The 27,893-nt window shown below is 42.3% G+C and overlaps 1 protein-coding gene across 3 annotated transcripts; it reads right to left on the minus strand.

The window, feature by feature from the left end:
• Positions 1-1,087: 1,087 nt before the first annotated feature.
• Positions 1,088-27,879, minus strand: Tbpl1 (TATA-box binding protein like 1). Of its 3 annotated transcripts, XM_031380581.1 has the most exons (8): positions 27,688-27,878; positions 27,037-27,110; positions 7,334-7,512; positions 4,800-4,882; positions 4,598-4,661; positions 3,234-3,337; positions 3,052-3,146; positions 1,088-1,612 (listed from the first exon to the last, which is right to left on the minus strand). In XM_031380581.1, exons 3-8 carry the CDS (start codon positions 7,466-7,468, stop codon positions 1,533-1,535), a joined length of 561 nt encoding a protein of 186 aa, XP_031236441.1. In that variant the 5' UTR covers positions 7,469-7,512; positions 27,037-27,110; positions 27,688-27,878; the 3' UTR covers positions 1,088-1,532. The 3 variants fall into 3 exon arrangements, with proteins under 3 accessions (XP_031236441.1, XP_031236442.1, XP_031236440.1); XM_031380582.1 differs by lacking the exon at positions 27,037-27,110 and having other exon boundaries at positions 27,611-27,879; XM_031380580.1 differs by lacking the exon at positions 27,037-27,110 and having other exon boundaries at positions 27,688-27,877.
• Between the last annotated feature and the right edge of the window lie 14 nt (positions 27,880-27,893).

Consider the following 27,893-nt stretch of genomic DNA (forward strand, 5'->3'; position numbering starts at 1 on the left):
CCCCCACCCAAATATAAAAACAATTTAAAAAAAATTGAAGGCTTAAAAAAGTCACAATTAACTATGGGAAAAGCAAGTGTAAAAGCTCACCTTTGCTCCCATGTTCTGAAGGAACTAAGGGGCAGGGTATGAGATGGCTTTAAGAAAACAAAACTGAACACAGAATCCTATTCACTGTTCAGCCAGTGCTTAAGTTAGCCTTGTAAGGTTTGTAACACGGTGCAACAGAACGGTAAGTCAGAGCTTGGTGGGAAACAGTTTCATCTGTACAGAGAATCTAAGTTTTGACTGACTCCACCTGGCTTAGTTGTAGGTAAAGCCACTCCTGGCTACACTAAGCACCGCCTGACCATGCCTTTCCACACAGAGCCCATGCATGGCTGAGGGCCCTGTTTCATGGAATTGAAGTTTCAGAGTGGTCTCTCCCAGTCCTCCAGTCAGTCACCCTTCACATGTACTACTCAGACACCGTGAGGACGGAGACGAGCTTGCCAGTGGCTCTCTGGGTCAAGTCGAGCCAGAACCACACAGAGGCACAGACAGTGTGTGGACACTTCTTGTTAAAACACAACATCAATCAATTTTTGACAAGACTTTTAGCATAGCCGTTGAGCACCAACCTAAGGGTAGTCAGAACCTCAACTGGTTCTCCCATCTACAGCCAGGCTTTCCAGCCCTATAATAATGGTTATAGGGCTACTGCATATCCACCTAGACAGGAAAGGCCTCTCTTCAGAACTATAACTTGTTAGCTTTTAAAACGCATTTAACATTTTCTATCATATTAAATTAGTAACACAAACATACTCATTTATCTGTGGAGTTCTACCCTAGTTACCTAGAGCTTATGTACATGGTTTTTACTTCCAATCTGCAAGGGAAAAATTCTAATTGATATTTGGTAACAGAGCATGAAAAGATACTATATACATGTAGCATACACACATATATATATATACAAACTCACTTCAAAAAGAAGCCCACACACTTTAGCCAAAGTCTAAGCCTGCATAGATTTTAAAAAATTATGAATACAGTTGTTTAAAAGAAAAAAATGGTGAATAAAAGTTACAGAATGGATATGAAGAGAGATCTTTTCCAAACTTTTATTTGTGCACATTCAATTTAAAAAGATAACGCTTACAGGTTCTTTGGTGCCCATATTCAGCATACAAAAATGTAAAAGACTATTCACAAATCAAACACATTAGCTCCAACTGGAAAAATAATGACATCAATAAAACAACTGTAAGGTAGTGCACACTGTGACAGCTCTGCTGTGGGACATGGAGATTACTGCGGAAATAAATACAACGTCCTTCTGGAAAAGCAGCAATGTCATGTCTTGTAAACTTCCTTTTTATATTACAGCAAAGTTTGAAGTAAAATCCAAAGGGACTGGAGCTTACACTGTAGCCGTGAGTACGTGTCTGTCCTCAGTCACTGTTGGTCCAGTTTTCCTTGTTTTGAGTCCAATGTGCAGCAGGTTTCAAATGGTGCTCAGTTAGAGACTCTAACCAACGAAGTTTGAGTTATAAAATCTCCTTCCTGCTTTCAAACACGAATGGGTAGATCTGCTCCACGGCAGTGGCCACAGCCTTTACATTGGGCCCTGTAATAAGGAGAACGAGGAAGGGTTGAGAGGAGTCCAGAGAGGGGCATTCTGACTTCCCAGAGCTAGACACACTCCCAGAGCTTGGTTTAGCAGCTCAGGCCTCTGTTCACAATACTACAGCACACTTATATAGTCCCGGACACAGAGCAAGAACCCAGGCAGTACACTGTTTTAAAACACAAAAGTTATGTGCTTTAGTTTCTGGCACTGGCATGAAGAATTGCTCTGCTACAGAGGGGTCCAAACAGCAATCAGGACAAGAAGGACAGACTGTTTGCACAGTCGCCATTTTGGGTAACTGCCATCAGATTAGTCTCAGTGCCCTTGCAGGAACCCAGTCAAGAGATGCAATGCTGCTACTCAAGTTCTGGCTCTTCCATTGTAGGGTCTGGAAGTGCACAGCCTCACCTCAGCACTGAGGCGACCACTGACCTCAGAGCTCAGGGTGATGAGGCCATGCAATGTAGTAACTAGCCCATGGAACTCGATCATTTACACGATCAAAAGAAACATGAAAAGGGAGAACCATTTTCTTAAATTTGTGAACGAAACTGTCTCACTAATAATATAATCACCCCCTTGAAAAGCTTCCCTGGTACCGCACACACTGTATTCTAATCCATTCCTTTCTGGCTCACCCCATTGTTAACAGTGTTCTCAGCAACTATACATTCATAGGACATTCCGCATGTATGTATAATTAATCAGGTCAAGTTTGGTAAGGTGTTTAACCAGTCCTCTATCAATTCGGTAATTATACTTAAAAAAAAAAAAATCTAGGCTCAGAAGTTTAGAGAACAATTTCTGTCTCATTTATAAGATGCAGCCAGGAGCCTGGCAATGGCTTTGAAAGGCCCGGGCAGACAGGACAACGCATGGCACGAGCTAAACTGCAGCTGACTTGCTGAGTCTCCTTCACTGAGAACTAAAGAGAACAAGACTAAGGAATCTATCTATCTTAGCTCATTTTTGTCTTTGGGGCCTGATTCCTAAAGCAAGTCCAATAATAGTTTATCATCACAGTGCACTTATAAAATCCATAATCTGCAAGAGAATGTCTCCCTGGACATGCACACCTACTAAAGCCATCCCTTCCAAGTACCTGGAAGAGTCAAATGAGACAATGAAGCACACAGAGAACATAACAGACAAGAACTGGTTATACTGAATATATATCTCTAAGACCTTACAGAATGAGTTTCTCCTACATAATTTAAATGTACTACTGCTTAAGTTAAAAAAGTTATATGAAGATCACAGTGGGATACTCCTATTCAAATGCTTGCAAGGTACAGTCGTGTGCTAGGTGCTACACTGAAGTTACGTGAGGGACACAACCATGCGAGCATGAAAAGTGAGCCTCATGAGGATGATCATGAGAGCACAGCAGAAGTGAGTGATTCAATCCAACAGCTGTGGTGCGAGCCATGCATTACCTGTCACTGTGATACTTCCTGTCGAGAAGATCTGTAACGTAGCTCTGAGAGACTTTATCCGGTAGCACACGGCGGGATGGAGTTCAGGTTCATAGCTACATAAAAACACAATTATGTTTTGTCATTTATACCGAATGGCAGCTTCAAAGTTTGTATGTTATCTTGATTCTCAAAAGACCTACCTGGCATGAGGTCTATTGTTCTTTGTAAATTCTGGCAAACGGATTTCAAAGGGCATGTTACAAACTGCCAAAACATTCACAACCTTAAAATCTGTAAAAATTACCTGTGGGAGAGAAGTAGAACTCCATAAACTATCTTGAAGCACATAAACGTGCTCATTACGGCAATCTGTACTAATTACAATTTCTCTGTAACATCTTTATGAAATGGTATTTGCATAACTGAAACTGTATTTGTTGTCCTTTAAATTTTATGTAATTAATTTTAATCTTGAAAATGGAATATTTAAGACTGAGAAAAGAGCTAGAAAAGGAAAGGAGTTAAAAGGAATTCCAGAGTCAGGATGGAAAAGCGGTCACTTGAAGAATTAATACACATGAATGCTGGACTCTTAAATTCATTTCAAAGGCATTTCTGTGGTCCTGTGGTGATCCAGTCAAAAGCTGTTGTTAACTAGTAGAGATTTCTCTTAACCACTACTAAGCTTATGCTAAGGAAAGCAGCTTTGATATTTTTTAACGTTAGCAGGTGCTCTTACTAACATCTTTTTAAAACACTTCTCCCTTTTTCTTCTCATTCCTTATCCCCATGTGTGTCTGTGTTGTATGTCTGTCTGTGGCAGAATGTGTGTGTGTGGGGGGTGTTACACTCAAAGCCGTATACATTCCAGCAAGTCTCTCCCACTGTGCTATATATAATACATACTCCTGGTTAAACATTTACCATAAACCACAGTTGTAGTGACAGCTACCCTCCAACCCTGTGGCTGCACAAAGCAGTAGAGCTACAAATGCCATGGTGCCACATCATGGCTTCCTATGCCACATCATCATGCACTGTGGTCCCCACCCCTCACTGGCAGTACATTCCTGTCTACCTACAGCCCTACCAAGAACACTTCAAGGACACTTTACTGAATGTGACCTACCAAGACCACTGTAAGTGGTAATTTTATTCAAGTTTTAACTGTAATAAGGTTGACAAGCCAGTGATGTGAGAGGGTGCTGCCCGATAGGTCTGTTAGCAGGGCTCTATAGCTCTCTACCAGGTATATTGAGGCAATCAAAAGACATTTTCTGATGAATGCATCTGTGTGGTGAGACAGGTAGGAAAGCTTGAGTTCACAGAGCACTGGTGTGTAAGGAAACAAGTCTCCATGGGAAACAATTTAAAGAAAAAGCACAGTCTTTCCCAAGTCTCCAGAGCCATACTTTGTTACCAAATGTCCATACTGAAGGACAATATAAAGAATCTAGAAAGCGTTCAGCAGAAGAATTCTTGTGATTTGTTTAGTCTATTGAACTTAATTTATAAAATTAAATCCTTGAACATGTGCAGTATGCATATTTTTAGAAAATGTTACCTGAAAACCTAGTTTCTGCAGACTACGGGCTAAACGTCTGGCACCAAATTTAGCTTCTTCTTCACTGTAGTTGAAGTAAAAAAAGATGATTAGTGGCACAAAAAATGCACTCTACACCTAAAGCTGAGGCGTTTTAAGTCTAGGAAAATGTCCTTCCCGGGTAGCAGAGGAGGGCACACAGCTCAGCCCAGGCAGCACTCACCTTGTTGCTCCAGTGCAAATAATTTTTCCTGAGGACCAAATTGTAGCTGTAATTCTAGGTTTTCTAAGCTTCATTAATACTTTCTGGAAAAGAAAAATCAATTCTCTGATAAGCCTTGGTCCTGACAAACAGCTCTGCCCACATGCTATGCAGGGCTGGCATGACTACCCAGCCAGGCAGCATCTTCACGTGCAGGTCAATACTGGATACAATTCAAGTCTCAGAGGCGCACATGGACCTAAGAAAAGGTCTGCTGTACATGTATCTCCTGCAGAGGTCTTTCCTTGCTCCATTACGTGCGCATCGTCAAACCACAATACAATTCAGGCTGAGGAAGACTTAAAATCGGCCAGGGAGCAAGATGACGCCCAAACTAAAATACGTTGTACAATTTCAGACGAGACCGTGAGAGAAATCATCAGACATGGAGTTATAACTCTCCTACCTCAAGACGGTCAGCTTAAATTCTTATTTTGTTTTGCTTTCCTGTTGGAGGGTGTCTTTTTAGGTAGCCCAAACTGGCCAACAATGCAGGATTCTAACTCTGTGTAGGGGCTACACACAGTTTTGGCACCTGACTTTCTGTGTCCTTTTTTTGTTAAGGGAAGATGTTATTACTAACACATTAAAAAAAAAATCTTAATTGGCCAATGAGATTTTGTTTTTGTTGAATTTACCTCATTCTTAGTTTCTAGTTCTGAAAACTGGAGATAACTTACCTAGGGTACACAGGCACTTAGTTTTTAGAACTTGAATTGAACCTTCAGACACATCCCTAATTTAAAAATATCTTTTTTGTGTCTATGACATGTACATATATGTTCATATGTATGTGTGTGCAGGCATTCGCTGTGGTGTGCCTCACCCTGCTCTGCACTGAGCCAGTCTGTCCTGTGACACACTATGGGGGTACTGGTTGGGCCATGTACCCCCAGGGAGTCCATCTCTGCCTCTGTGTGTGGGGGTACTGGTTGGGCCACGTGCTCCAGGGAGTCCATCTCTGCCTCTGTGTGTGGGAGTATTGGTTGGGCCATGTGCCCCAGGGAGTCCATCTCTGCCTCTGTGTGTGGGGTACTGGTTGGCCATGTACCCCAGGGAGTCCATCTCTGCCTCTGTCTCCCCCAGGAGAACAACAAGCAGCACTGCACCTGGTTTTACGTGGTTCTAAGCATCCCAACGCACCAAGTTTGTGCAACAAGTGATTCACCCACGGAGATACCTCCTTTGTGTCTAGACCCTATCTAGTGCTGGGTCTCCCATGGCAACTCCTCAATGGACCGTGGTTCTCAGCACTCATCAGCCCAGCTCTCTCCTTCCTCCCTGCTCCCATGTCAGTCTCCTCTCTCTCCTCAGTCTTCCCTCTGCTGGGCTATGTATGTATGTATGCAATGTCTGTTAGAGAAAATCTGGCTTACTCCAGCATATAAGGGTCCACATCCCTGCCAGCTGCAGTGCTTTGAATGAGAATGGTCCCCACAGGCTCATATGTTCGATCACTTGTCCTCAGTTGGTGGCACTGTTTGGGAAGGAATAGGAGATGTGGCCTTGGAGGAGCTGTGTCCTGGGGGTTGAGGTTTCAGTAGCCCATGCCATTCCCAGGGTCAGTCTCTCTATGACCCTAACTCTACCACATGCTTGTAGATGAAGATGGGAGCTCTTGGCTACTGCTCCAGTCCTATGGCTGCCTGCTGCCATGCTTCCCTGCCATCACCTGGAACTACAAGCCCACAATAAGCTCTTCTGTGATAGAAAAGTAACCAAGGCACTAGCACCTGGTGTTCCCTCTTCTCTATGAGCCATGTTGACAATGGTGACTTTCATTTTACATTTCCCATGTTTCTATTGTTTCCTGGCTGCATTTTTCAACAAGTACTTTATCAAAGCCAAAGGCAGCCGGATGGTGGTGGTGCACGCCTTTAACCCCAGCACTTGGGAGGCAGAAGCAGGTGTATTTCTGAGTTCGAGGACAGCCTGGTCTATAGAGTGAGTTCCAGGACAGGCAGGGCTACACAGAGAAACCCTGTCTCAAAAAAAAAAAAAAAAAAAAAAAAAAAAAAAAAAAAAAAAAAAAAAAAAAAAAAAAAAAAAAGCCAAAGACACACCCACTGTCAATATAGATGACATCAAATCACTAAGATTTTGTTACTTATTAATAACACTAGTGCTTTTAAATAGGTTAAATAGGTTTAACAAAACATAAAAATCTTACATCTGGGTTAAAACACGAATTACATTTTTAAGCAACTTATTATTAAAAATATAACTTAGCTAACTAAAAAGGAACAGGAAAATGTACATACAACAAAATTAAAGTAGGGCTTGTACTAGGGCATACAGCCACCAAGACGCAAAGGAAGCGCTCTCTCTAGTACCTGCAAGCTCCGTGAGAAGGGCCATTTCTACAGGGCTCCAGGCTGTGTCAATGACACCTAGCATAACAAGGTGCTTACAGCCTGTCTGTGCAGTCCATACAGAACCACAAAGCATGGTCAGATCAGGCTAGAGAGTACACACACTGAAACTCAGGTACTTACCCCAACATCACGCTTATAAATTACATTTGCTCCCTCCAAAGCAATCTTCCTTAAGTTCAAATGGCATCTTGTTCTAAAAACACAGACTACATTTGTAATTAAAATGTCCAATGCAACATCACTGTCTGCATCCATTGGGGTAGTTTAGAAACTTGGTTTCCCACCACGAAGATCACATCCTGGGAAAGAAAACAAAATAGTCACTGAACTTTTATGTTCTGCCATTTTTTCACAAATAATCTTAAAATTAAAATATATGAAATAGTTTTCAAATACGAGAATCAAATCATGCATGTCTCCTATCACAAAATGTCACAGTAGATGTAACAAAATTATCTTTAGAAAACTTTCAATCCTTAAAAACCAGTAACTTTTACATGCAGGACTCACTCCCATGTCTCAGGTATGCTATAGTTACAGTAAGAAGCCAAGCATATCACACTCAAGAGCTGGACATCTTGGTCTCTGAGTCCTTGTAGGCACAATATAAAACCTTAGCATTTAACAGAAGGATTCAATTCTGTGTTGGCACCATGGCCCATGCTGATAATCCCTGCACTTAGGAGGCTGATGCAGAAGGACTGCCCCAGATTTAGGGCTACCCTGGGCTACAGGTGTGACCCTGTTTTAGAAAATTAAGAAATAAAAATTTCTAACACTTGTATACAACCATGTAGTATTCAGTTCTATGTATTAACCATACCCTAACCTGACTGTATGTTTTCTTGTATTTTTGGCCTTTAATCTGTATATCTTTCATTTTCTGTTCTATGTACACAGTTGAGTTCCTTTAATCCTTCACTTAGGGTTAATGTAGCCACATTTCTAAGTAGAATTTTAATGGTTATAATTATAGTATCCCTTTTTGTACCATCCTATTTGACTTGAATACAAAGATTATACCAGTTTCAGAAAACTTAGGGTAAAATTCTCTGGAAAACAATATAAAAGAGCTTATTTTCAAAATATTTGAATTTGTTATTCGCCCGAGATTTTTGGAAAGTGAATCCAGTACTATTAGTGCTTTAGGATCTTCTATTGTTTGGTTTTCCTGGGTTCTTACTGAGCGGTCCAAACCTCAGCCTCAGCAGTGCCTACCCACCTCGCTCTGCAGCTCACACTGTGCTGAGATGTGCCTTCCTTCCTGTGCTGGTTAAGCTGATCCTGTCTTTGCAATTTTTTTTTTTTGCCTATGTTGTTTCATCTTTTTGAGATTTGTTCAATTTATTTTCTAATTTTTTTTCAGTGAAAACTACCTAAGTTTGAATTCCTTTTTCTTTTTTAAAATAAGCTTCAAAGGCCATCAGAATCTGCTGCTTCAGCATTTTTCTACTTGGGGGTATGTTTTCATTGCCTGTCAATTCTAGTAACATTCAAAATTGTTAGTTTTTCCTGGATGAGTTATTCAAACATGCTTTCTTTTTAACCTTACTAGTTAGTAGTTGAGGAAAATCTAACTTAAAAGAATGTGATAACATTAATCATGGCAAATAACGGTCCTAGCTATCGTATATGACAGGATTCTTTTATAATTTGATATGTGTGTGTATATATATATATATATATATATATATATATATATATATGCTCATGGAATTGCTAAGCAGAGAATAAATAGATTATACAGAGAAATTTGTAATAACAGAGATACACTATCCCTATCTAAAAGTGACTAGTTTTAAAAAAACATAACACATACTATGAAATATACTTTTATTGTGTGTGTGTGTGTGTGTGCGGGCGCGTTCTCAAAGGTCAAAAGAGGCATCGGATCCCTTGGACCCAGAATTATAGATGGTTGTAAGCCACCGTGTGGGTGCTTATATCTGAGCTCTGGTCCTCTGCAAGAGAAGTAAGTAACACATACTTAATCACTGAGCCATCTCTTCAGCCCCAAGATACACTTTTATGAATAGTACACAAAAAAGCTTAGACAGAGGTTCATGCTGTTAGTGTATAAAGTTATTCAGAGATTGTTCAGTGCTTAAGAGTACTGGCTGCTCTTCCACAGGCACGAGTTCAGTTCTCAGTACCCACATTAAAAAGCTTACCAACATCCTTAACTCCAGCTTCCGGGGATCAATCATCTCTGGTCTCTGTGGGTATCTAGATGTGCAGCACACACACTTGACTAGTATGGAGGCTTGAAGTCAGTTTATTTTGGCACACACACACACACACACGTGTATGTATGTGTATATATATATATATATATATATATATACACACACACACACACACACACAAACATACATGCCATATATATGTACAAAATGTTAATTTCTCTATTCAGAGAATTAGCAGTTTTTGGTAGGCTCTGGATTTCGTTTTCATTTTTTGAGCCAGGCTTTCATGTAGCTTAGGCTGTACCTGAGGATGAGCATCAACTTGTAATTTACCAAGTGAGCTACATCCCAGCTCTGAATTTGAATTCTTAAATCAACAAATACATATTAGGTTTACTGTTAAAAAGTAAAGTTATTTCAATTTAAGTATCAACAGCTTGCATACTCTCTGTCCAGGACTTATATTTTAAAATGGCTTAACTTTTTTATCTCATTTTCAAGTAAATGCCTAGTCTGAGTTTGATTTGTCAAATATCTCCAAATAAACTGTTTAGAATTAACAGCTGTCTTGTTTTCCTGAAATGCTATATTCCCATGCACTCTACAATATACACAGAGAAGCAGAAAGCGCCTCCCCCTTGCAGGGACTGTGGACAACACAGCACTCAGCTTTAGGTCTCAGGCTTTCTAGCCCAGTGCTTGGTATTCACTGCAAAGGCATTGCTTCAGCAATTGCAACCTTGGATCGCCTGCAGAACACTGCCCCCTCCTGGCTCTGAGGACAAACTTCACCAGAAGCAGCCCTGTCACATTTTCCACAAGAGACCACAATAAATGCTGTCATAAAAAACAAAGCACAAATAACCTTACCTTCCAATGGAGGGCCAAAAAGCCAAACTAAATAGATGTGCTTCCACACAGCAGAAGAGTCTTGCGACTCTAAAAGATGATGCTACAGCTGTGGATGTTGGGAGGGGCTTCAAAGGCTTGACCACAAAGTTAGCATCCATAATTTGAGAACTGGCCAACTTAGGGCAAAATTGGTAACAGACCAATTCACAACACATACAGGCCCACTCACGCAGTCCCAAGGGATCTCTCTCTTCTAAATGTTAGAAAACTCAACACAGTTCCACGTTAACACTGTATTTTCTATAAAGCAGCCATTCTAACCCTGATCCCACCATGCTACCCAACAGTCAACACTCCTCTGAGAACAAGAATCCTATTTTGCCTTTTAGAAGAATGTTCTTTCTCATCTCTGAGAAGTAGCATAAACTACAAAGAGGGCTTTGGCTATGGAGCTTGCATTAATTTTGTGGAGTGATCAGTCACCTAGCTTTCTCCAAATCTTCAGCTCCTCTCCTGTAAACTGGTGGTCATACGCATGGCCAAGGGAAGGTCAAATACTGTCATCAAGAACATAGCAAGTAGCAGGTACCAAAGTTGTGGATGGCTCTACAGTTAAATACGGTAACTGAACACTATTGAATGAGTTGATAGCAAACTCAAGTCCTGTTACAGCAACAGGTGGAAAGAACCAGATCCTAACAGGTTAGACAGGGTCAACACACAACATTCACTGGGCCAGAACCTGGGTAGTAAAACTTTTACTGAAACTCAGCTATGCTCATGTTTCCATAGTGACTGCAGAGCAGGTGAATGGTGCTGAGCAAGACACGCAGGCCTACACTGTTTACGACGTGCCTCTGAAAAAGTGTGATTCCTTGGCCAATCCACTAAGATACATCAATAAAATATTTAACACCAAAACACACAAATTCCATTTTAAAAATTAAAATTAACAAAAAGTATCTATGAATAAGGTCTTTGACTGGACTCTTGTTGAACAATCCAGTATAAAAGACATTTAAGGCACCATCAATGATCTATGCATATCTACTTGACTTGACATTAGGGAATTACTATGAATTTTAAGGGAGATAGCAAGAGTGGTTATCTAGATGCCTACGCTAATTTTTAGAGATTTGCAGAGGTATTCAGGTATTGTCATGTATCTATGATCAACTTGAACTTAAAATACAGTAATCCTTCCCTATTAGAACCCAGTAGCAGTTTTGTTGGTATCCAGTGTCTCTCAATGTCTGAAATCTTGCCATAAAAATCTGCACAATCTAATGGGAAAAGATGAAGGCATGTAATATATACAGATTCAGGAATTATACACTAAGTTTCTATCTTAACTCTAGCACTCTTGTCAGCCTAGATATGTCCTCTCAAGGCTAAACTTCCTGCACTCCCTTTACCCCCATCCTGTTCAAGGGCGGCAGAAGGATAAAGGAGGCACGTTGCTGCTGGGCCTTAGTGAGCTAGAAACCGTTAGCTGTCTGGCAGGTACTATCTTATCACAGAGACATTCCTCTACTTGCCTAAGCAGCTTATACCCCAGGCTTAGATTTTTCTCTTTTCCAAGTATGCAAGAAAAGAATTTATAGCATGCCTAGACTCACACAAAAAGCCAAAGGAAAGGACATGTCACCACAATACATAAAGCATTGAATAAAAAATGCTGAAGCAAATATACCTTATCAAAAATTAATGTTCACTATACACATCTCTACCTATTAACTATACTACTTATTCTAAATAAAAACCCTCTACCTGTAAACACAGCAATTGGAAGGCTGGGGCAAGAAAGAAATCATTGCAGGTTCAGGGCCAACCTACACTACACAAAGGCTTCCTACCAACAACAACAAGCACACAGCCTGACGACTGCAAGGCAGGTGGCATCCATGGAAATAACTTACATTAAAACGACTATCCTAACTTTTAAACCTATTCTATAGAAGAGGCCAGAGAGACAGCTCAGTGGGTGAAGGCTCTTGCTGCCCCCAAGCCTGACAACCTGAGTCCATAGGACTCACACGATGGATGAAAAGAACTCCAACAACTTGTCTTCCTCCTGACCTCCATAGCCTTGATACAGCCGTGTGAACACACACAGAGAAACAAATTAAATGTAATAAAAGTTCTACAGGGAGCTACAAAGAGTACTTCTTACTAAAAACAATTCTCTGGATTTTGGTAACTATCTACTAAGCACACAAAACCACATAAAAATAAGTGTATCTATCTTCAGTGATATCTTTAGGCAATGGTGCCTAAAAGGCAGTGGCAGAAATGTAAATGCTGTTCATTTTCTGAATGAGACCACCGCTAGGAGATTCCTTTCCAGGTTGTGTAGCTGACTGGGAGCTGTAGGTGGCTTGCTACCACTGCCCAGCACCTGTAGAGTAGATTTTATTACAACTATTGCTAGCCAGGGAAAGAAATTCTAACTTTGAGTATATTTTCTACAGAATACAGTTCATACCTTCATAGACTGAACCACAGTAGACCAGGAACCACCCACATTTTACTGAATACAAATTTAAATTTGGGGGCTCAAACTTTAAGATATACCAGCTCCTTATTTTGTGTAGACAAAATTTATTATAGATATGCCCCTTAATATTTTAAGTAAACTCTGGACAGGATCCTATCCAACTGTCAGCTGGATAGGATCCAGAGCCACCTAAAAGATGAGCCTCCAGGCATGCTTGTGAGGGTCTCCTTGATTAGGCTAATCAAAGGTGGGAAGAGCCACCAACTCTGGGTGGCAACATTCCCAGGCTGGACCCGGCCTCATTCCCAGGCTAGACCCTGACCTCCCTGCACAGGAGAAAGGAAGCCGAGCACAAGCACTCAGCAGTCTCTCATTTGGACTACGGCTGTCCTGTGACCACCTGCACGAGCCCGTGGCTATGTCTTCTCTACCATGACACATGACTGCAGTCCTCAATTGTGCACCAACATCAATCTTCTTACCCTCAAGTTACCATTGGGGTATTATTGCCACAGCCACAGAAAAGGAAGCAAGACACTGTCAGCCCCCAACTCTCTGTATATGGAGAAATGTATTTTCACCCCCTTTTGAGACAGTTTCACTATAGTCCTGGAACTCATTTTGCAGACCAGGCTGGCCTCAAACTCACCTGCCTTTGCCTCCCAAGTGCTGGGATTAAAAGCACGTGCTACTACACACTGCAATAAATGATTTTTAAGAAAGCATGTCAGTTCTGGTTACATATGAAATACTCAATCAGTTATGTTTTCTTAGACTGTTGAATTCACACATTTATCTGAGCATATTAAACAAGATGGTGATCATATATAAGTGCTATCTTATAAAGTTAACAAGGGGTTTTGTAAAAAATCCATTGACATGGGTAGAAAAATGGCTCTGGTTAAGAGAACTGGCTGTTGTTCCAGAGGAACCATATTCAATTTTCACACTCACATGGCGGGTCACAACTGTTTTTAACTCCAGTTCCAAGTGATTCGACATCCTTTTCTGACCTCCATGGGCTCCAGGCAGTATGTGTGATGCTCATACACACATGCAGGCAAAACCCCCATACTTACAAAATAAAGCAATGATAAGGATTTATCTTAAATCAATATAACAAGTTGTCTTTTGACAACTTGAGATACAAAAGTAGCCAATACCCCATTAGTTGATTTTCTTGAATATTAATAAGGGTAAATTCTTTAAATACTGCTAGCCAGTTATACTTTTTTAAAGGTAACTTTTATATCAAGGGTCATTTTCCTAATTCTTAAAGCTCTTATATATAAATATTAGCCAGGTTATACATTCCTTCTGCTGAAAATGAATTCACTGTACTTCAAATATATGGCTAGTGCCTCCTTGTTCCATAGCTCAGCATCACCAATTCTGTAACAAAACACTGGAAATCTAAGCCTGAGCCTCAAACTAGCATACAGCAATTCAGCAGTGACTTGGTAGATGGAAACAGCAAGTGTTCATAACTCTGAAATAAGTTTAGACCATGATGTAGTGCCTATTCCTGGTTGTCAACTTGACTATATCTGGAATGAACTACAATCCAGAACTGGAAGGCTCACCTGTGGTCCTGATCTTGAGGCTGGGAGATACAAATTTCTGACCTGGATCTTGGCATGGAGATCTTGAGGCATAGTGGCTATAAATCTCTTAGTACTACCACGTCCTGTGATTAAAGTCAATGGGAAACTACAACAACCTAATGCAAGCAGGATGGCAAAGGACACAGACCCATCAGGAATGAAGGTGTAGGTCACTCCTCCAGGAAAAGAGCCAAGACCCGCTGAGGTGCTTGCCGAGGGGGAAGGAAATACAGAATGGGTAGTAGAGGAAGGTAATTCTAAATTCCAGCTAAGGCCACATAACCAGCTGCAGAAACAAGGATTATGAAGTAATATGAATGCTTCTGTTTTATTTTTTTAAGAACACATTTGTCTTTCTTTCAATTTCTTTAACATCAATTGGTATTTAAGTTGAGATACTAAAAGAATGTTCCCAAGAGACATTGCCCTATTGTAAATTTACAAATGTGTTTGCGATTGTACGAAGAATAGTTATATAATGTTAGGTGCATTCATGACCTTATTATTGTTTCTTGTGGACATGAAATATTATTTGTGTCAAGTTGACAAAGGGTGGATTGTAGTGCCTATTCCTGGTTGTCAACTTGACTATATCTGGAATGAACTACAATCCAGAACTGGAAGGCTCACCTGTGATCCTGATCTTGAGGCTGGGAGATACAAATTTCTGACCTGGATCTTGGCATGGAGATCTTGAGGCATAGTGGCTATGAATCCCAGGAGACTAAGGCAAGGAGATCTCTGAGTTCAGGGTCATCTGAACAAATCAAGTCCCAGATGCAGGTGTGGTGGCACACCCCTTTAATATGGGCCACACTTTCTGTTGGAGACCTACATAAGGACATTGGAAGAAGGAAGGCTCTTTCTCTCTCTTCTTTGCCTGCTTGCCTTGTGGGACTGAGCAACTTCTAGATCCTTGGACTTCCATTCACAGCTGCTGCTGACCATTGCTGGGAAGTTGGACTACAGTCATCAACAAATTCCCTTACTATATAGAGACTCCCATAAGTTCTGTGACTCTAGAGACCCCTAACTAATACACATGAACTATTAAGACTTGAGGGTAGGCCAGCATAGGGAGTGGGAAGAATTACAGAGAGAAAACTGGAGAGGGAGAATGTGTCATGTTTCACATTTGTCCCAGTTGTAGTAGTAAGCTAGAAGAGTAGGGGTAGGAAGGACACAGACATAAATCATTACCACTCTCCAACAGGAGGGCTGGAGGATGAGATTGGTAAGGAAACCTACCAGCAGTCTAGGTAAGAGTAGACCAGAGTAGCACTAGGTGACAAAGAAAAGCTCAAGAGACAGGATAAACAGGACTCTGCAAAAGATACAGGGAAGAGAAATGTGGAAATGGAGGTGATGTTAGGTCTCTGGCTAAGGCTCTCACTTCCTGACACCAAAAGAAGGGTCTTGGATTGCTCAGGACAACTTGTTTAGAACATTTTGAACTCCGAAATGTTGTGAGATACCCAAGAGGAGATACAGAATAGACACAGACATCTAAGAGCTCAGGAGACTACTCAGTAAGGCAATCTCTTATGAGCCATCTGATGGGGTAGAAGCAGGGAGAAGCTACTGAACAGGTGCCTCAGTATAAAGCACAGCACAGGACCTATCAGAGTGCCAGGCCATGAAATGAAACTCCATGTGACATGCTTGGCACTGCACTTGTACACAGTAAGCATTTGGATTTAGCTATTCTTACTGTTACTATTATTATCTCTTTTCTTACTCTTCCATGAGCAGAGAAATGTTCAAAAATGGAAAAGGTTTCTCGTGATTCATTACAGTTTCAAGCTTTGGAACACATGAACACTTAAGTGTCTTTAAGTTTAAAAGCAAGAAGTAAACTAAAGCATATAATTCGATGTGCCTGATCAATAAAATTAGTACAGTGGGAATATGGATTTAGCCACAAATTTAATAATAACTGTAGCTTTAACTAAAACTATTTTTAATGAAAACACTTGGTGGCTACTGACTGGTCGACTGGGAATGAGATGGCTGGCTGAGGAGCAGCTGTGTGGGGATGACAGAGCAGCAAAGGCGGAGCAGGTACTGACTGCACATTACAGATTACTTTGCTCAATTTTACTTAGGTCCCCACAGAAGCCAGAAAGCTATATATACTACAAGCGTAGACATTCATAAGCTTTAAATACTCATTGCATTTTAAGGGGCTGCTTCTCTCGGGTGGGTCGTCTTCCATGGGTCTCTATTCTGACTGATTCCAGATTACGGTTTGAAACACTAAGAAGGGTGGGGTGGCATTACGCCTGTAATTCCAGTAACCCGAAGGCTGAAGCTGGAGGGCTGCTTGGGGTTGAGGCCATCCTGGGCTACAGGATGAGTTCCAGGTCACCCTAGGTCACAGAGTGACACTATAACTTTTCATAGTCTTGTCTCCTCCTTAAATCAGACATCCTTACTGAAGTCTAATGCAGCTCCCGAGAAATTAAATGAATAGCTCCAGCAGTTATGGATTCCCTAAAACTAACTGTGTGCTTGAGGAAGATGCTGTTTTCCCCATGTTTTAAATATGTCATACGTCTTAGTCCTCCTGGAGCCTTCTGGGCTTCGGCTGCTATCTATGAACTTTATGGCTGGCTGCTATGTCAATCCCGACCCATCAGAGACTTAATTTCACATTTCTAGCTGTCCACTAGGTTAAAACAACTCACTCAAGCAAAACTCCCCAGTTCCACAAAACACTGGAGTGTGCTGCTTCTTCTACTGTTAAGTGAATGGAGTCACCAGCCACCAGTCACTCATGACAGCCCCAAACCTCTGAATCTTAGACATGTTCACTCATGTATGCTATCCCAGCACTCTGGAGGCTGGGAGTGAGGACTGTCGTTGGTTTAAGGCTAGCCTGAGCTACACAGAGAGCTCCAGGTCAGCCTGGGCTCAAGTGAGACTCTGGCTGAAACCCACACCACCCCTCTCCACAAATCTTCAGAACCTTTCTTGATCTATCATTTTTTCTCTTATACTTAGCTAACTTCAAATGTAGCTTTATTTTCTGTATCCAAAGCAAGAATTATTTTTAAGCTTTCTTGCACATCATTATGGCAAGAGCCCTCCTACTACAACTTTTCTGTTTGCTGTCTCCAGTATCAAACAACTACCAGAATTACCTTTCTAACTGTGCTATATCCCTACTTCAAACAAACAAGCTGACACACACCAACCTCTTGGCTCTCTTAGACAAACAAAATAGGATCTACTCTGCTTGGCTTGGAGTGCTGGGGGCTTCTCATCCCCTATTATCCTTTTATAGCTAAATTCACTTAAAACACACCCTTCCACATCTACTTTAGAGCATACTGCTCGCAAAGGTAGATTCCTTTCTGCCTGTCCTCATTCCTTCAGCAGACAAACTTTTACTCTAACTGTACATTTACTATGCAACTGGAGTCAACCAAGCCCTGTGGGTCAGCAAGGGAGGAACGAACCTCTTAGCAGTTAAGTCTAGGAGAAAAAGCAGACAGCAAATAAGCCAGCAATGAAATAATGAAAAATTGTGACCCAGGAAATAAACAAGACGCAAAAGACGCTCAGGAGAACAATCCAGAGAAGTAATTTCTACTACCTTCAGAAATGAGAGTTGAGTTCACAGAATAGGAGGACACCCCAGAAACTGTATTCTGTCCACTAGACAGCAAACACTAAGCTCTCTTGAGAAACAGCTCAATTTAAATGTCTTCAGCTCTTGGATCAGCAACTTGGTTGCTGAGCTAAATGAATACTTTTGGAATAACTCAAGGAATTGCAGGGCAGATTCTATTCAAGGTGGCAATAGGCAATAGAAATTTAGATTTAGATTTATTTATAGGTAGCGCTTTAGTCATCATTCTCCTTTTCCCCCGACTTACTCCATTCCTTATGTCACCCCAAGAACCTAACTTGCGCAAATCTTAAAGCTGTTGGAGGCAAGTGTCACCACAGAATAGCTAACCTGTCCAGTCTGTCAGGATACTGTTCATTTCACAGATAACATTCGTATTCCTCTATTTATAAAGGGAGGCAAAAAAACAAAACAAAACAAAACAAAAACAAAACAACAACAACAACAAAAAACCAACCCACAACAAAAAACCAAACAACAACAAAAACCAACATAAGACAAACTAAAAGTACAGTCTTAAGGTAGACTTGGGGCCCTGGAGCCAGAGGATCACCAGGTAGAGGACAGTAAGGGACACACAGCAAGACCCCACCCCACTGCAAGACAAATAGATAACCATTTCAGATATCTGAAGCCTTCTGATTTTAACAAAATTAGAAAAACCAAAAAGCTAGCCAAGCAGTGGTGGCGCACGCCTTTAATCCCAGCACTTGGGAGGCAGAGGCAAGTGGATTTCTGAGTTCGAGGCCAACCTGGTCTACAGAGTGAGTTCCAGGACAGCCAGGACTATATAGAGAAACCCTGTCTTGAAAAAGAAAATAAGAAAAACCAAAAAGCTGAAATAGAGGTGCACTTGTGGGGTAGGGGCTGGGACAGGGTTTCTCTGTATAACTGCCTTGGCTGTCCTGGAACTCACTTTGTAGACCAGGCTGGCCTGGAACTCACAGAGATCCCTCTGCCTCTGCCTCCTCCAAGTGCTGGGATTAAAGGCATGAGCCATCATACTGGCTAGAGAAGCACATGTTTAACATAAATACAACTAAGTACTCAGTTGCTGCTTCTCAGAGATATGTTCTGAGACACACTCAGGCTGTGTGCAGCCTCCACCTAGGCCTACAAACATACACAGTGTGACTGCCATTGCAGAGGCAATGGCAGCATGATGACGACCTGTGCACCTAAATGAAGGCACAGGTGGAACACAAGTCAGGGGAAGTTTCCTTTTCCCCATGAGAAGGCCACAATCACCTCTGAGGTCCTCCAGGGAGCACAGCTTCATTGGACAGCACACAAACTGCCCAAGCAGGTCTGCACTGCCAAGCAGTGAGCTTTTAGATGACTCCCAAGCATTAATCTGCCATATTGTAACTCATGTAGCAAATATGTGCTAAGAGGATCAGAAAATTATCCATACAGATTGTTTGAACACATGTGCTCATGCAGCTCAAAACGGCCTCCAACTCACTATGCAGCTAATGCATACTAGCCTGTATACTAGCGTAAGCTAGTATATGACCTTACACTCCCAATCCTCCTGCCTCCATCTCCCAACGCTATGACAGGCATGAGCTAGCATGCCTGGCCCATCTAGGAGTTTCTAATCTGTCACGTCATGTCACAGAACAGAGAGTAGTATAACACGTCTGCTGACTATTTATGAATTGGTGACCATTTTCAACATGGCTGTGCTTCCATGGCCTCCTAAGTGAAGATCCTGGGAGGTGGCCAGGCCATGATGAACCAAAGACTGTCTGAAGCCGAAGGTAAGGAGATGCACAAGATGCACAAGCAAGTGAGTGACAACAGCTCTGTGGCTCCAGAAAAGTGTCTGGCAAAGGGATGGGGCGAGCCCAAGTTCACTCTGAGTTACCTGAGGCTCAGACTAACCATAAGCCATCTTCATTACCTGCACCATAGGTTAGAGAGTAGCTTAATATCTTTGTGTCTGTACAGCAGCACCTGCCCGCAAATAGTAAGATGGAAAAACCACTGGGGACACCGTTCTCCAAGCAGGCAAGCTTTACTGTGAAAAGTAGCCTGACACACTGCCCTCAGTCTCTCGCACCACCCACCCCTTTCTTTTTGAATGGAGTCTCAATATGTAAGCCCTGGCCAGCCTGTAACTTACTATGTAGATGAGGCTGTCCTCAAACTCACTCATTCCACCTGCCTCTACCTCCACCACACTAAGATTAAAATTGTGAGCCACTATGCTACACGAGGCTCAGGACCTGCTTTCTTAAAACTATTCTGGCCAGTTGTGGTGGTACATGCTGGTAGAATTTGCTGAAGGAGGCAGAGGCAGGAGGATCATGAATTAGAGGCCAGCCTGGGCTACACATTGTTTTGCTGGGCAGTGGTGGCACATCCCTTTAATCCCAACACTTGGGAGGCAGAGGTAGGTGGATTTCTGAGTTCGAGGCCAGCCTTGTCTACAGAGTGAGTTCCAGGACAGCCAGGGCTATACAGAGAAATCCTGTCTCAAAAAAACCAAAAGTATTTTAACAACTGTCTTCAGAGTTAAAGGAGCAATAAACATACATTTGGGTTGGAGGGCAGAAAAGTCACAGTCATTTCTCCTCACATCTCTGTCTCTCTTTTGTTTTGTTGTCTTAAGATCTGGGATCAATGTGGCTATGAAAAAAGGGTTAACAAAATTTAATCAATACAAGACGGATTCTGTCTAATCTACTTGCTCAACTAAATCACCAGGATCCGCCAGACTTCACTTTCTTTAATTAGGAAACCAAAGCCAAAGCCTTACCTGATAATAAGCACACTTGACAATCTCATGTGTAAAATGCAACACAGACTTGGGAAGAGGAATTACGGAGCTTTACCTCCACATATGCGAAGACACCTTGCGTTTTGGTGTGTGTGTGTGGTGTGGGAGTGGAGACCTGGGCATCAAACATGGACCTGACACATTTCAGGCAAGAACTTCCACTGAGTTGAATTCTCAGCTAATACACCTTGAATGACGGGATGGTAATATATTTTATAAAATTGTTATTTCAACAAGAAAATAGGACTTAGATATTAGATAAAATAATAGTTTGAAATCCTCCTTAAGCAAAAATTTTCTTTTTGATACAGAGTCTTGTTCTGGCTGGGCTCACAGTGATCCTCCTGTCTCAGCTTTCAGGGTACTGAGATTACAGGCATGCTCTACCAGGCTCAGTAAACTTTTCATTATTTTTTTTTTAAGTAGTTTCAAGTGTTCAATTAAACTATAAGACTTGGACTTAACTTTAAGTTAGCTATCTTGACAGTCAACAGTAATAATCAAATTATTTCCCAGGTTAGATAATTTCAATATTTGGTGTGCACCTTACCACAATTAAAAAAAAAAAGTTTTCAATTCTAAAGCCCTTTTGTAATCACTGGCATAGAGCAACAGCTTCAGCTCCTGTAATTGTAAGAGAGCTACTGTACAACAACTGTAGTGGCATGGAGAACTCAAAATGACTGATATGGGCACTAACAAATTTCAAGTTTATCATCAATTAAGGTATACAAGCAACAATGCTTTCTAAAGAAGGGCCAGTCCTGCCACATGAATCAATGGGGCCTGTTCCTTTCACTGAGAAGTGCTATGCGGTGAAGCAGCCAGGCCCACAGGCAAATAGCCTTTCAAGAGCTGTAACCAGGAGCTGGAGCAGGCTTTGTGAGCTTTTCTTTTCTAAGAAACATAGATGTCTGGCTTTACTTAGCCCATCTGCCATAAGTGATAACCAGATGCTCCTGTGACAATTAGACATTTTCAAAAGTACTCCCTACACTAAAACCTAATAGCACAGATGAGCTCAATAGCCTGGGATCAAAAGGAACGTCAATAATGAATGTAACAGAAAGTCTGGGAACAAGAGAAAGGAGTGATCTTATGAACATGCCGCAGAGGACCAGTGCTCACAGCTCCTGCTCTCTCGGCCTCACATGACCCTTTAAGTTCAGATATTAACTCCACATTGCAGACAGTGATGTCACACCATTAACAAAAGCAGAACCCTGATGCTCAACACAGGCAGCTGCTAAGCAGGCATCGTCCATACCTTTAATATAGGACTCTAACACCAAGAAAATGTAACCAATCTTGATCAAGTTACTGCCTTACAACCAAGAGCTTCAACATTAGTAGAAGGAAGGTTGACACTTTTGAAACAATTTAATGCTTCATTTAGTGAGTAAACTAGGCTTCATCCAGACCAATCTATATATACAAAACTGTTTTTTTTTTTTTGGCTAGGCATCCATTAGTACTAACAAGTCATGATAAATTGTTATCCATAGCACACCATCTAATTTCTCCCTTTCTTTCTCTAACCTTGTGTGTGCACATAAATGGGTTTGTACCTCTCTGTGCACCTGAGTATGGGTGTGCATACGTTACAGCACAGGGATCAGGGGACAACCTCAGACACAGGTCCTCATCCTCTCTACCTTATTTAAGATAGGCTCTCTTTTGATTCACTGCTGCTTTTGACAGGCTAGCTAGCCTATAGGCTTCGGGGGACTCTTCAGTCTCCGCAACCCTTCCAGCCACAGGATCACAAGGATTAGAGACACATCACCTCCTCTGACCTCACGTGGATCCTGGGTATCTGGACTCAGGCCCTCACATGTGCATACCAAGTGCTTGGCCCAAGGAGCTAGGCCTCAGGACTTTTTTTTTTTAAAGATTTATTATTTTCATTTTTAATTATAATTATTATTTTGTTTTGTTTTGTTTTTTTGTTTTTTGAGACAGGGTTTCTCTGTGTAGCCCTGGCTGTCCTAGAACTCACTCTGTAGACCAGGCTGGCCTCGAACTCAGAAATCCACCTGTCTCTGCCTCCCAAGTGCTAGGATTAAAGGCATGATTTATTATTATAAATAATAACATATTATATTTATATTTAATATAAATACATTATATTATATATTTAATATAAATATACACATATATTTATACAAATATATAAATGCATATATGTAAATATATATTTATATATGTAAATATATAAATATATTTATATTAAATACAAATATAAATAATAATATATTATATTTATTATTATACATAAATACACTGTAGCTGTCTCCAGACGTACCGGAAAAAGACATCAGATCTCATTATGGGTGGTTGTGAGCATGTTGTTGCTGGGATTTGAACTCAGGACCTTCAGAAGAACAGTCAGTGAGCAGTCTACTGAGCCATCTCACTAGCCCCAGGACTTTCTAATGAGTTAATACTATATAGTTAAAATAAGCTACAGCCAAACTTTTGTACTGTATGGGAGGGAGTGATATTTTAAAGTTTCAGTGACCCATAGGAAGAGAGATCTAAACTGCCCAAGGAAGACACTTTGATGCAATGTTTAAACATTTAATAAGATCCCTGGTAACACGTTTCCTGACACAAACCCTGCCATTCAAGAGAAATTATCTTCTGTGTTAGCATTTTGTCACAGGTAAGACCAGGTGAGCAGAATTCCCTATGTGGTCTGACTATTTACCACTGATGACATACTTCTAGAATCTTGCTTTTTCACAACTATAAAAACAATACATATTCTACATCCCTTCTAAAGGAAAACCAGAATGCATCATAATACAAAAATCACATTTGTCTAGATGTCCTGAAAGATCCCAGGTCTGTGTCAACTTGTAGAACTCTTCCACAGTGTACTCCAAAGATGCACACAACCTGCGTCTCCTGCCCAAGTGGGAGCAGTCAGCCCTTCCTTCTACTGCCTGGATTCATTAAAACTGTCCAAATCACGCCTCTGACCTGCTAGGGCCTATAGCTGCACCACTATACAGACAGTAAGTAACTCACTACACAGAGAGTAATGAACAGACATGACACAGGAAGAATTAGGTGTCAGAAGGCTCTGCTCAGGGCTCTGGCTCCAGCACACAAGATGGGCTCGCCTTCATCTGCTAGAAAAACCCCCAAATCAGTAAAATCCACACGTTATCTTCATCTAGTAAACAAATCAATCTTCAAAACACACATACAGAGGATATGAACACACAACATGGTGATAACTCAGTGCTGACCTTCTAGAAGCTTCTTGTATTAGGCATGATGGTATCTATAAACCAACAATTATAGTACCAGAATGTACGTGATACAGTATCTGACACTCAAATTCACAACCATTGTATTACCCATGTTTGTTACTTCTCTGTCAGCTACACATACATAAAAAGCATACACTACAAGTGGCACCTGTCAAAAAAGGTGTGAAGTAAAATGGACAGAAATTTCTGGCAAATTTTATAGTTTAAATGTCAGCTAAAAATCTCGACAATAACAGCTTTAATTTGGAAACATGGTGAAAACTTTCTACTCTAAACTCTTCCAAAATCAATTTAAACTTATTTTTCATAGTAATCATTTCATCACATGGTTGATGATGCAACAGAAAGAAATCAATCACCTAAGGTCACTTAATTAGTGTTTAAAAGGTCCTCGTGTCTACTCAACTACATTATATAGAATTTGCTACCTTTTAAATAAGGTCACATTTCTGATGAGGAATGACATTTCAAAACATTCAGTTGTGTTCCATAACCTGTTGTACATTATAGCAAATTCTGCACACTCTTTTCACAGATATACCCCACATTTTTCATCAGACTATTTTCCACCTGAAGAAAAATGTGTGGAAACCACTTCTGCACTTCCTTCAAAACTGCAAAATATAAGTTTAGTCAAATATTCAAACACAAAATGGTAAGACAGGCATTGAAACAGCTTTCTAAGGATGACAGAAACATTTATAACACACAACAGGGTCTGGAAAAACTGCAACAGTAACAGCAGCACCACATGGGCTTCTAAGCACACATTCATGAAGAGCTCACATATTCTCACAAGCTTTATTTCAATACAGCCTTTTGAGTCAGAATGAATTTGAAGTTTAGCAGTTATCCTGAAATACAGAACATCTGACATGTCCACTCCAATTCTTCCCCCCGCCCCAAAAAAGGGATCATATGAAAATGCAACCAAGTACCATTAATGAAAAACATACACAAGCTGAGAGCATGTGCTGAAAACTCCTTAAAGCAGAAAAAAATTACAAAAAAGTATAAAAAGCACTTCTGATCAGGATACAACTAAGAACATGGAGTGCTGGGGTTATTACCATGGAAAGCCGAAACTGGATTAATGAAAAGTTAGACGCTAGAACTGACCAGCATTCAGGGACCACAGGAGACAGAGTCTCAGCAAACAGTCCAGGTGAAGTAAGTCTAAAGGCGACGCTGATGTGCAGGGAGTTCCTCATGATCCACACTGTGAAGAAGTTCCACGACAGAGGATGATCCCCAATACAGCCTCCATGGAATAGCCATATAAAAATTAGAAGCAAAGTCTCACACTGGCTTCTAAAATACTTTTTCATCTCAAGAGTTTTAAAACCTAATTTGATTTCAAGTGTTCAAATCTCCAGTCCTTTTAAAGGGAAGCCACTGACCTCCTTGTAAACCTGGAAGTACTTCAGCTAACAACACTTGACCCCAGAGTCCCAATTAGAAGCTTAAAATGAAACGTTCGACTTAAAAAAAAAATATGTACCCTGCCTGGCTCCTCTTCAAGAAACCACACAGCACTAGACCATTACAGCTCCTGGCACTCATTTTGGGAACACAAAATATACAAGAGGACTGGCACTAATGGTGACACCCTTTTGCTTAGGAGAAGCAACTGAACCTGTGGTTGACATGTTGCCTAGATGATTATCAATGCCATTTCCATCCATCATTAATCTTCAACTGTATGAAGAGCTTTGCTCCTACTGACCATACAAATGTTATTACTGTAGAATGTAACCTTTTTGGACCACGGACATACTTCACTTACTGATGGGAAATTCAGTCTTGCTTTGTTCTCTGAGACAGCTATCTCGTGCAGGAAGACCTGAAACTTACTATTATGTACCCTAACTAAGCAGGCCTTGGACTCATTCACATTCATTCTCCTGCCTCAGCCTCCCAGATGCTGGGATCCTAGGCATGTGCCACCACAACCAACCTAATATGGTTTAGCAAAGTCTAAAACAAGTGGTCTTCGATGTAAGGCTAAAGAACACAAACTGATGAATATTTAACGGGGCGTATCCAAACCTTAAATAATTCTTTCAACCAGACAGTGCTAAAAGTCACTTCTTGACTAGAACGGACTGCTGTTTTCTCAAACTTGGAAAGAGACTGCAAATTCTGACTGGAAGACTGAATATCCTCCTTATTACATTTCCCTTTTTCAACTACCTAAGGAAATCTGTTATGGCTTCACGCAGAAGTCACAATTCTAAACCATTCTTCTTAGCCATAAGTATGCCAAGTTCACACTAGTCACTGCCAGTCTCGCTCTGCAGGTGACAGATGCAGTAAAGCTCACAGATGTGGACTGGCTGCAGCTTGACACTCGGTGCAATGTGCACACTGGCAGAGCCTGCAGATGCACAGCTCGGCAAAGGGAGTGTTTTCTATTTCAGTCATTTTGCAAATTTATATACTTGTAGGACCCGTCCAGGTGATTATGAAGCGATTACCGCCCCCCTTTCCCACCTCTCATCCCCGCTCAGCCCTATTCACAATTCATTTCTATCTTCCCGCGTTCCAGATCCTTCTTCCCGAAGCTTAATTCGGCTACTACTATTATTATAGAGCGGGGCTCCCGGCAAGTGCCAGAAGCAAGAGGCGCCGGCGCCGCTATTTGGGGGAGCCTTCGCGCAGCTGCTCCAAGTTTTCCGAGAAGCCACTGATCCCTCGCTTAGTGGCAGGGTCCCTCTTACCCCCAGGGGCAGGCTCCAGGACCCGGTCCATCCCTGCCCGTCCTCCTCGGCGAGGCAGGCGCGCCCCACCCCCACCCCGTTATCCCTACTGGGATGCCCGAGCCGCTTGGCCCGTCCTCTCCACTAGCCCGTGGCCCGCGGCGCTCCCGTGCTCGGGTCCCCGCCTCGCACAGCTCCCCGCAGCCTGGCCGGCGCGTAGACGCCTCGCGGCAGCTCCGGGCCCCCGGGCCCTGAATCCCCTTCCCCGACCGCCGACGGGGTTACCGTGGGAAGACGGGGCGGTCGTAAAGGACGCGGCGGCAGCGCTGCTGCTGGTTGCGTCGGACGCGGAGAAGAAGCTGGAGGACAAGGATGAAGATGAAACGGGTCCGCTCCCCAGTCTCCATGGAACTCCCGCCCAGGCCCGTTGCTAGGAGCCCCCCAAGGCTCGAGCTCTGTTTCTCGCTTTGTTGTTCCGGGTACAGGGCGTCCGCCGCTTCCCCCGCGACAATAAATAGACTAGACGCGCGGGAGCATAGAGACGGCACGAGGCGGCTAGAGCGCCGCCGGACCCGGGCGCTCCGGGTGTCCGAGCTAGCCACTCACTTCCGGTTCTCGCTGCTCCCCTCCGGGCCCCCGCCCCTAGCCCCTTCCGCCTTCCTGAAGCCGCTGGCCAAGTCCCCCTGCCCGCGGGCTGGGTGAGGCGGAAGTGGCCCGAGGCCGCTGGGTACCCGGGCAGCGTTTCCCCGAGCTTGCCCGGGGAAGGGTTTGGGCTTGTTTTCCGCTCTTCGCTGGCGAGCAGCCTAACACAAATGGGCTTTAATTTTCATTTAAACCAGAATTGTGCCTGGCACTCAACCGTTTGTCCAGACGAGCTCAGCTAGCAGCCACTGGGCCCTAGTCCTGACACCAGGGTGACGGGGATCCCGGCCTTACTCATCGAGGGCCCGGCGTGGCGGGAGCGGCAAGGCTAGCAGGACGCTGGCGACTCACGATCACCAGTCTGAACGGCCGCACCGGGCGGAGTGCGCCCTCGGGATGGCGTGGGCCGTGCTGCCCGAGGAGCGAGACTCCTAACGGCCCTCCGGAGTGCAGCCGCGCGACCCCGCGCTTGCCCTTGCTGGCTCGCCCTGGACGTTGGG

This window comes from Mastomys coucha, unplaced genomic scaffold (assembly GCF_008632895.1).
Source record: "Mastomys coucha isolate ucsf_1 unplaced genomic scaffold, UCSF_Mcou_1 pScaffold2, whole genome shotgun sequence".
NCBI classification, from domain to species: Eukaryota; Metazoa; Chordata; class Mammalia; order Rodentia; family Muridae; genus Mastomys; species Mastomys coucha.

Bases quoted from the DNA above. Each gene is read 5' to 3' on its own strand.
- Tbpl1 (XM_031380582.1), bottom strand. From the start codon at position 7,468: ATGGATGCAGACAGTGATGTTGCATTGGACATTTTAATTACAAATGTA. The intron at 3,147-3,233 runs GTAGGTCTTTTG...GTTTTTATGTAG, and splicing joins AACAATAGACCTCATGCCAG to CTATGAACCTGAACTCCATC. The intron at 1,613-3,051 runs GTAATGCATGGC...TCCTTATTACAG, and splicing joins AGGAAGTATCACAGTGACAG to GGCCCAATGTAAAGGCTGTG.